Genomic DNA, 15,991 nt, shown 5'->3' with positions numbered 1-15,991 from the left:
GTGTTTTCTCTCAGATATATGATACCTTAAATAATTTATGTGATTTTTATGTACATATTTTATGCATAAAATGTAATAGAATTTTGAATTCCATTTTAACTGATATAGAAAAAAAAAAGAATTTTATTACTGCCTAGCAAGTGCATGATAGAAAAGTCTGTCACAGAATCATCCCAAAATATCTGCAGAAAAGTATTCTCTTTTTTTTTAAATCACGAAAAGGTATTGGTTAAAAACGCAAGCTTCTAACATACTTTTGCCATCTCCTGTTTATGTATTTCTTTCTTACTGCTAAAAAGATTCAGTAGTTTGTGTAGCGTAATACACTGTATGAGTACTGATGACAGCTGAGCATGACTGTTAGAAATGGTTTATAGCCTTGGAGGTGGCAGGTTTTTTAGCATCTGACATTTACATGGAAAATCTTTTCCAATATAAATTTATGAAGAACTATTTTTATGTTTTCCTAGAAATTAATATATCAAAAACACTTGTGAAGAAGCTTGCCTGGGATGGAAAGCTTTTTGTGAATTGCAGCTTTCATGTCTGTAGTTACCAGTCTGTCTGTAGGCAGTTAACAGATGAGGACAGCAGCACAGAGGAGAATAAAGAAGTCCAGGGAATATCCTTGCTGCTTCTGAGCCTGAAGGTCTGCAGGAGGGAAGAAACCCTGTGCTCTACAGCAGGAGGGTTTGTTGGCCTCTGGCAATTCTTAAAAACCTTCAGAAGGTCCTTCAGGTCTTGTGATGGGAAAGCCTTCTTTCCCACGGAAACAAGTTGCAAAATGTTTCTGTGGAGAAGGCATTCCTCAAATATCACAAAAAGTGAGATTTGTTGGGCTTTAGAGAACTCAGTATGTGTTCAGCACATCATACTTCAGACATCCCTTAGCCAAGTAAGTATGTATTGGCGGGGGGGGGGGGTGGGGGGGGTGGGGGGCAGGGGGAAGTTGTACCTTAGCCTTGGTTTAAATGTATTCTCTCACACTGTCTTTTTTCCTGGATTGGAAGGTTAAATTAGGTTTAGAATAGTGATTTAAGTTGCAGTTTTGCATATGGAGTAGATTCCATTAGTACATAATAAATCATGCACAAACTATAATGTGCTGAACTTTGTATAACTGTGAAACTTTACAGTTTTCATGATGGCTGTGTATGTACATACACCATCAGTTTATAAAGATTTCCTTAGAGAAATGGTGCACGGAAGACAATGGGTGAAGTTCTGAGCATGTCAATATGGAAAAGTATATCAAGATATGTTTACAGCTGAGGAAGTAGCACACAAAAGACAAATGATGCCAAAGTTTCAGTGTGTGTCTGCTTGCCATAAGGCAAGGGTGAAAAACTGGTGTAGTTAACAGGTTCTCTGCTTGTAATATTCACAAGCTGGCTTGAATGAAGCTGCACAGTGAAGCCGATTCTGTATTTTCCTTGCAATCTCATGCCCAACTCTTCAACCTTAATACTTTAAAAAGGCCTTTCATGCTTTAGTTTGTTTGTTTCTTCTTTTCCAAGCCAACAGAAGGAAATGACGGAGCACTGTGTGGCATTGTATAAACATTTAGGTTACTTATCTTTACAGATATGTCTGCTTAGGACCTAGTGAAATAGCTGACAAGGAACACTCATTTCAGTGGCTGTCTTCAATGTAGACCAGCGATGGAGGTGCATCAGAGCATGTTTTGCCTGACAGCAAGGAGTGGTGGGAATCAGCAAGTCAGGGATTACACTTCAGGCTCTGGAGGGAGAGACAGTATAGAGAACATGAGAGAAACAAGCTCACTGAAGCTTGACCTCTCCTGTCGTGTCTCCTCCAACCTGGCCTTGTGTCTCTTGCCTCTTCACTGATGCACCTTTGTCTTAGCTATCCTGCCCTGTAGGCAGCACCACTCCCCCTCCCCCTGCCATTCCCCATCTTACTCCTGGGTCCTCACCTCTGGACAGTTGGACAGTCCAGTTTTTTTCACTCTAACCTGTCCATGTCCCAGTCTGTTTGCCCTGCTTGTCCCAGTTCTTACAAATTTTAGTTTTCAAAAACTAATGACTTGACAGAAAGCACAATTCTGGCACAAAGACCAAATCCTGACACACTTCATACTCCTACTCCAAAGCCTAGGAGTGCCCAAGCTTTTCAAAGAATTTTTTAAATAGGGGCAAAATAAAACCTTTTTTCCTAGCCTTGTTCTCGGAAATGATGGAACTGTTTTGGCTTAAATCTTCCAAAACAAGCCTGAAGCAAGGACCCAGCATGGAAAGTCTGAGCTGAAATCATTGCGTCTTGGCAATGTTATAGGCAAGTGAAAAACAGTCTTTTAATGGAGTGAGATGGTCTCAAAATAAGATAGGGCTACCACCTTTCCTCTAATACAGATGTGGTGGCTGATGTGCCTATCATATCGTTTTCTGAGGTTGATCATGTCTAGACTTGGATGATAAGAAGTTGTAGGTCTGCACAGTAGTTTGGCTGATCAAGTCCTTGGTTACTGGGTGTGACTTGTAGATTGGGTCAGTGCCTGTAGAAACAGTAAACAGTCTCCTGCCAGTGCCTTAATGGCCAGTAAAGGCAGCGAGGCAGTCGTTACGCTCCTTTGGCCAGGGAGTCCTGAAGGTCGTAACAGTTTTGCAGCCAGAAAACAGTTGTTCCAAAATACCTAAGTCCTTCACCTTTCTTTTACTATGAATACTACTCCCAAGGCCTTGAAAACCATATAAAATCCATCTGACGTTTTAATTTTGATAATGTATTTGTTTGCATCAGGACAATAAAAAGGCTCAGACTTTCATCTCTTGGTTTGTGTAATGGTTTTTGCAAATTCTTTTTGAATGAGCTAACTGCAGTCTGGCACAGACTGTTGGCTTGAGTTCTGTGAGCAGGAAACGTGAAGCTGGCCAACAGGCTTTAATATGACACTTTGAAACTACCACGTTGAAAAGGTTAGGTGGGTATGACCCAGCTAAGCAAGTCATAAACGTTTATACATATCTATAGATGTATATATGTATACATACTGCAAATACGTATGCTATATACTGCTAGCAAGAAGGCAGGAAATTTAAAATCCTGATTTCCCAATTTGTAACTGAGGCACTCTCTCTTTTAGTTAGTGTAAGTACCTGTGATCCTATACACATACAGTATTGTTTTTATACTGTGTAGTGCCCAGGGAATAAATATGAGAAGGAAGAAATTAAAAAAAAACCCTAACATTTATTAAAATAAATGAAACCCTTTATGCTTTGTTGTATAAGCCTCTTAAATGGCAGCATAAAAATCTGAGTGTGAAATACGTATATTCTTTTGATCTGACTGAGTGTACTGAAACTGATCTTCCAGGCCAATACATGGCAGGAAAATGTCACCGGTAACTGAAAGAAAAATTCACGTATGGCATATGTAACCTGGAGATGCTCACACACATCGTGGCACAAGAATCTGCTTTTTAATATTGTGTGTGTGTGTTTGTGTGTATATGCCACCACGGAAATACATTTCTTTTATGCAACTTCACAACGAAGTCGAAATGCCTAGGTTAAAATGAAGGTTTGTGTGCAATTGGGTCTACTTACATAAGTTCTGTTCATTTCTGCTGTATTTGGTTCACCATTCTGAAGTTCAGGTTTCCAAAAGCAAACATCTCATGGTGTTTATCCATTCATGCAAGTTTTTGCATTGTTACCTGGCGCTGTAGTGCTTGAATACCTCCCACAGAGTTCAAAACCAAATCCTTAGAAAGGTAGCTGGCATCATAACAGTCCACCCTACTTCCATCAGAGTAGTTGTGGCAACATTTCTTGGGTTTTCATTCTTTCAGTCTACTTTTCTTCCTCTCTGATGTTGTTTTTCCCCTCACTCTTATGTCGAGTTCATCTGTTTGTTTTCACCCGTCCTCTGTAACTAATTTTAGTTGCAGTTGTGAGAAAGCAAAATCAAGTGACTGACTGTTGCACTTCAATATTTACATGTTTTAAAAAAAAACAAAAGGGAGGACTTTTTCGGGAATGACTAAGCACTGAAATCCTTTGCTGTGGAGGCCAATAGTACACATGTATTTAAAAAGGGATTAGGCAAATTCATGCAAAATAGACCTCACAGTGACCATAAACACAGTGGTACAGGTGTGACCTCCAGTTCAGCAAGTTCTTCAACTCTCTGGAGTCTGAACATAATATAACAGCACAAATAGCTTTATGGTTGATTTGTTTCTTGTACTGTTTTCCCTAAACAACCGTTATCACCCCTCCACCTTCCTAGAGCTTGATATGAGGGTCTTTGGACTGTTGTTCATCATGGTGATGATGCTCAATATTAAATTATTCTAAATTTTCTCTTTGCTGCTGAGAAATCTGTGTCTCCCACTTGTCCATCGAAGTCATAGATAAATGATTAAAGCAATCTTGGATATATGATGAAGTCCTAGATCCCTGTGACCGAGTCACTAGTATAAAAGACACAGTTCCCCATTCAGGTTTCAAGTGGAGAAGGGCAGACATCCTACTCTGCATCTCCTCCTCCTCTGAAAAACTCCCACTTGTGTCAAATAAAGGAGCTTTTGGGTACAGTTCTGACACAACCCTTGATCACTCTTCCCACGATAAGGTATGCAACCTAAAGAGGTTGGAATGAGCTGCAGTTTTATAGTACAGCCCTTCTGTCTGTCCTTCTCTGACCTCTAAACCGAGAAATTTCTTAAAGAACAGTCACTGGAAATGCCTATGTAAAATAAGAACATTAGAGTCTGTAAACAGGAGGATTAGTACTTGCAAAATGTGTACCCCACCATCTATGGTGCTTTGATACATTGTTATGAAAATGACATATTGGAAACTGTAAAAATGATTCAGGTTAGAAAGTGTTACCTAAGTGGCCTGCATCTTCACAGTAACTAAACAAGGAGGTATGTTGCATGAAATGTTACATATCTCCTTTTGGTATCTGTGATACTTAAACTGACATTTCCTCTTTTTGCTCAGTTTTTGTTCTGGGTGCTTAATATTGCGATACTATGATGCCACATCATCTGACAAGACTCGTCAGTCTAAAGGCAAGAACTTTTCCCTCTTACAAAATAAGAGCCAAGGAAACTCTTTCACTGAGAACAGGATAGAGTCATAATAACAGATTTCTGGAAATCTAGGAGGACCCTGGGGGACAGCAGAGGCTATCCGTGTCCTGTATACATTTCTGTGCAGTCAGTATTCTCTACTAGACAGTGCAGTCCAGTGAATATAGATGTAGCATTAACAGCCTGTGGCCCTCGGTTGTGCTGTTAGCTTTGTGTTTCTCTCTTATTGTTTGTTTCTGCAACCCATTTGCCCTTGGACAGGGAAGATTTTCAAAAATATTTGTTCAACTGTCACAAGCGTATTACCTATTACACAAGCGTGTTATCCAATTATTTATGCAGAAGCTTTCAGAATCCTTTTTTTTTCCCTGCAGAAGCTCATTGTATTTACATGGCAAGAAATTGAACTGGCCTAGTGAGTGCCATTTTAAATCAGTCTATTTTAAATGACAGAAGCTTGCAGACATTCTAATTTTGGCTTAATAGCTTACTTGAGTTCTTGATAAATGAGTTTCTGACTGTTTAAGCCAAAGAAAAACAAGCCATTTAAAATCTAGTTTAATTAAACTAGTTAAAAGTAATTTGGGCTACGCTGATAACATTTGTATCAAACAGCCCTGGGAGAATCAGAATGGTTCTCCCATTCCCTGTGCCAGTGGTGGGTCCCTGGCTTACACACTTATATGGCTGTGTAGTAGTGTAACTGAGTGTCAGGCTCCCTGTTTTGTGAAAACATCTTGATTGCTTCTTTGTTTCATGTCACACTTTTGTTTCTGGTGCTCGAATTATTTTTGGAATTCGTAATACTGAGTTTTGTGTCACTGTATGGAAATTACAACAGTTGCTTCTCACAAAAACCCACCTCTGACTCCACTATAACTGCCTTTCTCATTTAAGAAATCGAACCTAAATATGTGTCTAAGTGACACACTGAGTTTTGTGTCTACACTGATACACAGTATGTAGTTTAAACCTAGGAATATTCACTAGGATGGAATCAGGTAAATTAATTTGCTGCAGAGGCATAGCTTTTAAGTCACCAGATTTGGCTGCTGTCCCGGTTTTTCTTTTGTTTGGCTGGTCTGGCTCTCTAATTGAGCAAGAGCTATATTTTCTGGGATAAACAAGTAGGAAAGAAAATACACAGAACCCATAGGGATCCGGGGGCATCGTCTCTCCTTTTCTCCTGTTTCCAGTCCAGCTCCCTCCAAACCTCCTTTTACAAGCTTCCCCATTAGTCCTTCCTTACACTTCTCGATGGAGGTACCCTACTGTATGTCCTACTCTTTCTTCTCCTCCAAAAGCAGGTAAATTTCATATGCATATGTTTTAACTCACATCTACTTGTACAGATGCAGAGTGCTAAGGATGAGAAGTCCCTTCGACCTCACTCAGTGTCTGCAGCACAACCCAACAATGTGTCATGGGAGAAGTGAAACCCTGCTTGCTCTACCAGCTGTTCTCATCTAGAGTTGCTCATTACTGATATAATCCAGAATAAATCCTAAGAACTGATTATTGATACTTTGAGGCTGCAGGCCAGGAACATTGATTAAGCACTGGAAAATAAATGAGCTTCCAGAAATTGGGGCAATGATTTGGAAGGAAACTAATGCCCTGGCTGTGTCCTGTTATTGGAACAAAAAGAACATGAGGAAAATATGTTTTATTTTTCAGTAACACAGGCAACAACTGCCTGCATTTGATAATGTTTTTAATGTAGCCTCCAAGATAGCATGCAAGTACAGGAAGATTTGTTACCTAGTTTGAAACAATTAGTATGTTGTTCATCTGTCGTGTTTTATGAAGAAAGTGTGAGCTGAACACAAAGATCCCCCTGTTCTTTTCTCCAAGGCATGAGATAACTTCATAAAAATTTATTTTGGAAGAGTTGCCCCAGGAAATACTTTCATTCAAAACAAGAACAAATGTAAAGCATCATTAGATTAGTCCTATTGAGGCTAGGCAGAAAGGATTCAGAGATCTGACATAGGGTGAAAATGAGTAGTTAAGTAAATCCAAGTTCTGATACGTAAAGATCAAATAGTCAAAGATCTCCCTTTATGACAAAAAAGGACATTTAGGACAAAAGAAAAGTGAATAAATTTGACCTGTGAATAAAAATATGTTCTACCCCATTGCTTAAAACTAAATCAAGAATATAACAACAAACTAAGCCGAGGGGACAATGAACGATTTCAGTACATTTGCTGTAGCTAATACTGGAAACGCCACATTCCCAAGCACAAGCTCCCCTACCCCACCCCTGTCCAATTATAAAGTCTGCTCGTGGCAGCGTGTCACTCAACACCACAAAAAGCGAGTGGAGAATTAGTGACGCTAAAGCTACAGATGACAAAGCTGAACAAGTTTACAAGTGTCACTGAAACAGATCAATCTTTGATTGTACAATGGCTACTGGTTCAATGGCCTTTGAGACCAACAATTATTGTTGCAATGCTTTTGAAATTGAGGGCTTTCTGCAGCATCCAGTGGGTAATTACATACCTTGTATGGAACAAATTATTGCAATTTAAGAATAAAGAACTTGATCCTGCTCCCAATGATGTCAATAGGAAAACATCACTTACAACATGATTCCACAGTGTGGAAATGTTGTTTCACAAACGAGGACTGACCTCACCCTTTCATGTGTGGTTTTCTGAAGATTCTTGGGTTTAGAACTATAATATGTCTTTAGTTTATTACAAATGTTCACCAGAATGCATTTATTAAAAGTCTGGTGAATGACGTCCACCCAACGTCAGTATTTATTGTATTCTTTATTCCAGGAGATGCTACCATTTTTTTAATAGATTGCGCCTGTTTCTTGAGAATGAACTTAAAAAGTAGGAAACATTTTTCGTCCTGTTAAACCTTAAGGCTAAGAGAGCAGCTCTACAGAGAAAAAGAAATAAATGGCCAGTTTTAGGCCACTATACACTGAGCAGTTGTGCATGCTGTGCAGGGGCACTCAAGTCCACACCTGTAACAGTTTACAAGACAGATAATCACTATCCCCAGGACTGATAGCACTGAATGGAAAGTGATTTTGAAAATTGTGCCATCCTTGGCTGCATAACCCATACATGCTTCAAAGGTTAAAGTGTAGTTACATCCCAGGCTGTTTTGTAATCAGTTGGGTAAATAAATACTACATAGCAAAGCAACCTAGCAACATCCAGTATAATGACCATGTTGAAGGTGTTACCAAGCCTGTTAAAAGAGGACATATTAAATAATGTGTGAACAACTTTTAACAACCTTTTTGTATCCACATGAAACTGTCAGTCAGCATCTAACCTCAAATATGTAACTGAGGTGTTTACAGTTGTTCCAGAATATTAAACTGTTAGAAGTGACACTCATCTGTCTCCAGTCACTAGCTCAGACCTCATCACAAAGGAATTGTTTTGAAAAGCTCCTCCCAAATTATGGTCATAACCCCAATGGTCAGACAGATGGTTTGCAGTAGTTAGGCAAAGAAAACTGCCAGCAGTATTTTCACAAAATAAAACTTATTGTGTCTTCTGTAATTCGAACGGATCTGTGTCAACCTTGGGAGAAGGGCAGCTGGGAATCTTACAGTTTCTTTACATTTTATTTTGTCATCTCATGAGTGACTTGTATTTTCCATGGCAGAATTAATGTGCAGTCAAATAAAACATCTTGGACACTATTCTTAATCTTCACAAACCCAGATGAACATTGTGAATGATGGTTAGCATTTCCAGCCTCCTGCTCTGTGATATCATGGCCTTGTGTAATTTCTGAATAATCCCATTTTATGCAGTAGTTTCATCTAATCTCTATTGTTCTTTGTTTGTTGCCATGGCCATTTCTCTTGGCCATCACTCTGCATTACTCTTTTGATTTTTTTTTCCCATGAATAAAACCTCCTGGTTGTAAGGGTGAGATAGCGAGGACATTTGAGCTGTTCATATTGGGGTTTTTTTGGGAAAAAAATGCAACAGCCTCAGTGAGTCAAGTTTTTGCAGATGCTAAAAAATATATATATATATGAATATATATATAAAAAAACACTCTCCTAATAAAATGGAAACTACATACAGAGATACAAAATTTGCCTATAAAAGTGAGAAAACACTTTCTATTGAATGAAAACATACATTAAACCCCACTGAATTTGAAATTTCAGTCATTGGCAGTATTAGTAAATGCCAAAACAAAGTGGATTCATCATTTATGTTCTGTAGATGTAAAAATTATTAGCACATTTGGAAAAATCTAAAATTTCAGACTCTTAGCAGTGCCAGCTTTTGTTAGATGCCTGAAACTTTCTTCATGTATTGCAGGTTGTCTTTGTCAGCTGGTGTAAAAGCTTCTGGGACTGTGGACTTGTGGCACTGGATGATGTATCATTGAGCCTGGGAAGCTGCCAGGCTGCTGGTAAGACCATGTATATTTGTTGTCCAACAGCTGCCACCCTTTTAGTAAGAGTTCATTGCATGCCTTCATTTCCCAAGCCTATCCTACAGCTGCCTTCATCGCACTGTGGTTTCTTTTCTTTTTCCAATAAGTATTGCATAAATCCTATTTTTGCAGTAGCATGCATACAGTGAGGACCAGTTTTTCTTCACAGGGGTACCAGCTAACGCCTAATTAACTTCACTGACTCCGGTGCAGTTGTATGTAGGTGTGCATTCCTCTTGGGGCACTACCATTTAAAAAAAAACAACAGTTCAACTGAGGAGAAAGTAGTTTTCAAATGTCTTCTAGGAAACCAGGAATGGACCCAAAAGCAGTATCTTCAAAGCATAGCATTCTTCTTTTTAGTCCAGAAGTACAGTTGTGCAAGGCCAAGACACAGGCCCTTATCTGAGCTGCAGTTCTCTAATGGAGACAGATGAGTTTAACTCTCCCTCCTGTAGCGGGAGGAACTGAATGTTTTTAAGCGAGACTTTACCCTCTGACATGCACAGGCTAACCTCTTTGAACTCACCCAAACTCCCTCTTCTGGGCCTTTTTGAGGTTTGACAATGCAATGATTGTATCCTAATTTGGAAACCATTCTCATGAGACAGGCACAATCTATAATCCCATTCTTCTTCGGAATAAAGCCATGCCTTTGAAATGGTGATGAGGCTGGTCTACCATGCCATTTATATTCCCATGTAATAAGAACTTTTTAATGACCTCTTTTGATTGGATTTCATGCATTCAGGCAGCTAGCCATTACAGAACAGAAAGAAGTCACATTTATGAAACAAGATGCCATTTTTCTAAAGTATTTCCAACAGTTGTCTGTTTTGCCTTTTTGTAGTTCCTAAGTAATTTGAAAATGAACCAAAGGTGCAGAACTGATACTTTGGTATATAGTCATACGGGGACTTGTCATTGATGGCAGAAAAAAAATGCCCCAAAAATGCCCAGAGTATGTGAGGCATCAAGGCTTCCTCCTTTCCAAAAGGTGAAAGTAGCTCAGCGTATCTACTCCTGAACTACAAATTCAGATTATAGCAGAAGACCTGACAGAAGCATCCTGGTGAGCACCTGAATTGTCAACTTTCTCTCTTCTGCATCATCTAATAGGATTGAAATAATGAAAATACTCTAGTAATTGCAGCTCTGTGGTCTGTTGTATGCAATATTAGAATCTGGTGCCAAGGGAACATAAGAGACCTAAATGTGGCATTTGATTTCTGATCACAGAAACTCCAATCTTTGACAAGACTCATTTAATATGCACGTTATATATGCTGGAGCTCATTAAACTGCTTGTGGTGCCACAGTAGTGAAGAAAATTACACTGGTAGACCCCATTGTGGAGTAAGAGCTATGATGAGATAATAAACTGTATGAGATGTTTTAAAGAATATTGATGCACATTTGAGTCAGACTAGGGCACAGATTTCCCCAAAGCTGTGAAGAAAATGAAACTAAATTTTGTTTAGTTTTGCTAGTTTGAAGCTAGCTTTTATAAGCTTGTGACTACACAAGTAAGTATTGCTACACTGTAAGTATTGCTAGGTAGGTACAAGTGATTTCAGCAGGGGAGGGAATGTAATACATTGCTTGTGTAATCTCTCCATATATCTGTCTAATATATTTGCAGTTTTAAACAATGTCCTCTCCTTATAGATCTATCGCTGCCCAATCCTGGAGAGTGTACTTTTGAAAAAGATGAGTGTGTGTTTACCCAGAAGAAGAGAGGTCGTGGGATCTGGCACAGGAGGAGGGGTCCAACTCCCACTTCTTACACCGGACCGAAAGGAGACCACACTACTGGGGTAGGTGAGTTAAGCTCCACATTGAACTTTCAGAACAGAGATTGATAGTTAATCAAAAATACTTTGAAATTATAACCTAGAACACAGAGGAAGTTTTTACTGTTCTGTGCAGAACAGTTATTAATCAATGAAGTAAACATGTTTCTTACGGAACCATGCATGGTTTTGAGAATGTCATGTTTAATCTGAATAATCTGTAGACCAAGTGGGTAATTCAGTCTTCATGTCCTAAAGTAGCCCTTCAGGAGAAAAAAGGACAGGATGACGCTCCAGACCCCACAGAAAAGCCTTCTTCCAAACCCCTAGTTTATGTGAATATTCCCTGAAACTAAAAGGCAAACAAGTGGCTGGGGGCTCTTCTGCATCAACACCTCCCTGTTCAAACTTAGAAGAAAACATGGATAATAAAAGAGGTCCTACAGACCCTTTGTCTTAAAAATCTGCTCCATAAACTCACTTGTTTAATTTAAAGTATTTAGGCAAGTGGGGCCCCCATTAGCATGAGCAAGCACACAGAAAATGACATCAGAATTGCCCCTACACTGGGGCAGTACCTGGTGACTTTTGGAAATGATGAACTGTGTCACTGCGTTGGGTGCTCATGTTCCTGCAGAAGAGGACCTCAGTAACAACTCCAGTGACTCAGAATAATGGATAAAACTGCCCTAAGGCTTGTGAACTTCAAATGCTTACAATAGGTTTAAAAAGGCTTTTGGGGCCTTTGGGTTTGCCCTCCTTCACAGTGCTTAGCATTCATTCAACAAGTTATAAAGACAGTTGCAGACAAGCTGGCTTATTCTCAGTAGCCATCTATCGAGTCTGTTAAAAATTTTAGCTGGATTACAAAAGCAGTTGGCCTGCTCAAAAGGCTCACCAAAAGCTATTATTCTGTCAACTGTGATTGAGTGTGAACCACATTAAGCATTATCAAGCATAGTTATTTCAGCTGTGCATATGGAGTCTCGCTCCATGCAAGCTTAATTCAAGTCACTCTGGAAAACTGTTGTTTCTAGTTAACAAAATAACAAATGCTTCTAGTTAATAAAACAATAAATGTTTTGTCTTGTTTCTGATCTCTTTATGTAAAAAGATGGCCTTGTGCACATTCAGCAAAATCTCCCTTTTCTGTCTCCTGGTAAAATTTCTGTAATAGCTGCATCCCGAGCAAGGCATGGAAATTGACTAGAGAGATGTAAATTCATGGTATGGGGGACTGTATGGCCAAAGTCCTACACATGGAATTGAGAATGCAGATAGGAATATTTCTCTGGCTTGAAATTTCAGATCACCAAGAAATTATGTTCTTCCATTGTTAATTCTAAACAGCACTGATTCTGGGTAAAAATATGAATAATCTTCAGAGATAGCTAAGTTTTAAAGCTTAAAGCTTCTCTTATATGTTATGAAATAAACATGAGAAACATTACTTAGAAATCTGACCATATTCTGACCAGATCTATTGGTTAAGTTATCGAAGTGGAAAATGTAGGCTATCTGCAAATCAAGAACATGTTCCCAATAATGCTATCTTTGTACTGTGGAATGACTTTCAAAAGGGAATATTGACATTCTTGTCCCTTTTCCATTTAAAAATTAGATGATTATCAGAGTGAATTAGATGACATACTGTCTGTCTTTGTTACCCATGCTGTCCAGTTCTTCTGCATCAACTAGACAACTGTGATCACCAGCTTTAAAATAAGTGAGAACGTTTCCTAACAGTTTTTGAAGTTCATTTTGAGAATTTTATTTTGAAACGTGGGTGAGCCTCTTGGAGAGGCATCTGTAGGCCATCTCTGTATTGTCCTCCAGGCCTTTGTTTTCCTACAAAACATAATCCAAAAGGACAACATCCCATTAAAATTGCTGGTTGTTTTGGTAGGTAACCAAACTCAATTCCATAAAAGGATTCAACTTTCAGGTTTGCTTGACGCTTTTTCCCCCCCTGGTTATGCCCTAGATAATACATCTTATTCTTCCTCTTTCACATACTCTGTATCCCAGCCCTTGCGTTTCCAAGGACAATAACCCTTTCCTTATAGTAGGAGCAACACTTACAAGTTTCTTGCTCAAGAGAAGGAATGGGCTGTTAGCAGAATCTTCTTGATTTATAAGGCAGAAACGACTTTAGACCTATTTTTAGTTTATGTAGATCACTAAGTATTCTGCGATCTGAGACTGACAGCTTGACTTTAGAACTGGTGAAGCAAGAGAATCTTTTAAGCCTGGCCTGTGACAAGAACGTTTATTCCTTATTTCACACATCTCTTTCCAGCAAGATGTGTTGAGAAATACATGGATTTGAATTCACAAAACCAAGAGCTGATCTAGTCTTTCCAACGACTTTATAATATGATTCAGACCTTAGAACTCAAGGCAAGTTATTATACTGTAATATGAGCTGTCGGTTTTGTTTTTTAACTCAAGGAACTTTTAAGCATAGTGAACATCAAAATCCTCGCAATGGCTTGCACTAGGTTTGGTATAAATAGCCTTGAGAATTCTCCAACACACTGTATGAAATTATCTTTTCCTTGCAGACCTACAGCTGTAGATAATCTTTTTTTTTTTTTACCCATTCTCTCTACTGCTGCTCACCACCAAACTACAACCCGGTTAGAGGGGATGTCTTCAGTATGGGTTTGTATAGATAATAGGACTCTGAGTATCATGAGAGACACCCCAAGCATCCACTGGCTGCTCTTGCCGCTCACAGCTTTTCTCCTGCCTCACTGATCCTTAGGAATCCCCTCTCCCCCTGAGGGCAATCTCACTGCCAGGACTTGTCGTGGCAGAAGGGCAGCTTGTTTTCTCCAACACCAGAAAAAGGGAGCAGTGGGACGGCGTGAAGAGCTGCTGCAAAATCAGAGTTCACTGCCTGCTGGCAGAGTGTACATCTCACGGCACAGAACAGCTGCCATCTGCAGCAGATAGGACATGGGGATGCTCCTCAGTCTTCTGACACACTTTGGTTTGCTCTGGCTGGAAATAACTCAATGATGGGTTGGGGGGTGGATTAGTTTGCCTGCCACCAATTAATGACTAATTTTTCCACAGATCAGAGTTCATGACAATCTTTAATTCATTCATGGATTCTAGAGGGTCTAGTTTTCCTCGCTTGTGTCTTCACATCTTGATCACAGAAAGAAAATTATTGTTGATGTTATACATGATTTAAAAGAGGTATTTCAATTAATTTGCTCTGTTAATAGCATCAGCTCCAACCATTGCCTAAACTGTACTCTCAGATATACATGCAGCTGTCTCTGAATTCCAATTAATCAACCACCATCAGAGTGCATTCCTGGTTTAAGAACAGCTATGATTTTTTCTTGCTTTGTATTCCCTTCTGTTGCTATGTATTTCATCAGATACAAACAAGTTTTTAAGTGTTCTATTAACATTCACAAATATTACCACTATTACACTAACACAATTATTACAATATCACAAGTATTACAGTTCACAAATATATCTACAGCATAAAAATCTTTATCAAAATAGTTTCAATCATAGATTTTTATTGATTCAGCATGTTGAGCATAATGAACATGCTGAGAGAATGTATTCTACTTTGCTAACATTTGCTTGTGTATCTTTTTAAGGATACTACATGTATATAGAGGCATCCAACATGGTCTACGGACAGAGAGCATACCTGGTTTCAAGATCACTAAGAGGAACCTCTGGAAAACAGTGCTTAACATTTTTCTATCACATGTATGGAGCTGGGACTGGATTATTAAGTGTTTATCTAAAAAAGGAAGGTGATGATGAAGAGATTCCTTTGTGGAGGAGGACAGGGGAACAAAGCATCTCATGGCTAAGGGGATTGATAGAATATGAAAGTGACAGAAACCACCAGGTAAGAAAAAACAAACAAAAAGCAGTCAAAATGGAATATTGAAATGAACTATGTGCTAGAATCCAAGTTTTTGGTTGTATAAAAATAAATTAAAATGTTGAAATGTAGATAGCACTGAATGGACACCTGAACAACCTAAAGTAATGTGTAATTTCTTACAAATGAAGGTAGGGAGGGAGTTATTAAGACATTAATAGGATGTAAGTATGAAAATAGTTCACTAATTCAAAATTATTTTTTTAAAGTATGTAAATGCTGTTTTCCATCATTTGTTGTCAGTAGTGGTAGTTTTTGTTTAGATCATTTGTGCAACTTCTTTTCCTTCAGCTGTCCAAAGCCCTGTCTAGATTTGACGTAACCACTAAGCTGTCATAAAATGGCTGCTTCTTGCAGGATGGTCTTTCTGAGGTGGCACCAAAGGCAAGGGATGATGGAAAGCCAGAGCTCTCCCTTTGGTTTCAACAGTGCCATCATTTCAGTGTTGGCAGAGACAAAGCTTGGCTCAGTTTCTCTGTCAAAGAGGAAGCCGAAATTGCTATTGACTGAAACAGCACAGGGCACAAAACTGCACTGATCACTAACCAAAGATGGCATGTTGTGGTTTTTTTAATAACTTTGCCTTAAGAGCCTGGAAATAATTGGGGGTGGGGTGGGGGGTGGGGTGGGGAGTGGGAAGAAACCTTTTACTGAAAAGCAAGTTTAGCTTCATCAGTAAGACTACGACATAATCCTGTAATGGTTTTTTTTCCACTCAAGTCTTGCTTGCATAGGGACAACACACATTTGGGCTGAAAAGCAAGATAGAAATGC

The 15,991-nt window shown here is 39.0% G+C and overlaps 1 protein-coding gene across 1 annotated transcript in view; it reads left to right on the top strand.

Annotated features, from left to right (window-relative positions):
- Window positions 1-15,991, top strand: part of MAMDC2 (MAM domain containing 2) — a 61,316-nt gene that overhangs the window by 44,581 nt on the left and 744 nt on the right. The window contains exons 10-12 of the mRNA XM_075726904.1: window positions 9,382-9,475; window positions 11,168-11,320; window positions 14,922-15,181. Coding sequence (XP_075583019.1) covers window positions 9,382-9,475; window positions 11,168-11,320; window positions 14,922-15,181 — 507 coding nt within the window. The remainder of the gene's footprint in view (window positions 1-9,381; window positions 9,476-11,167; window positions 11,321-14,921; window positions 15,182-15,991) is intronic.

The sequence above is a fragment of the Pelecanus crispus genome, chromosome Z, assembly GCF_030463565.1.
Source record: "Pelecanus crispus isolate bPelCri1 chromosome Z, bPelCri1.pri, whole genome shotgun sequence".
Classification (NCBI taxonomy): Eukaryota; Metazoa; Chordata; class Aves; order Pelecaniformes; family Pelecanidae; genus Pelecanus; species Pelecanus crispus.
Note: the sequence above shows the minus strand (reverse complement) of the source record. Positions and strands in the feature narration are given on the sequence as shown.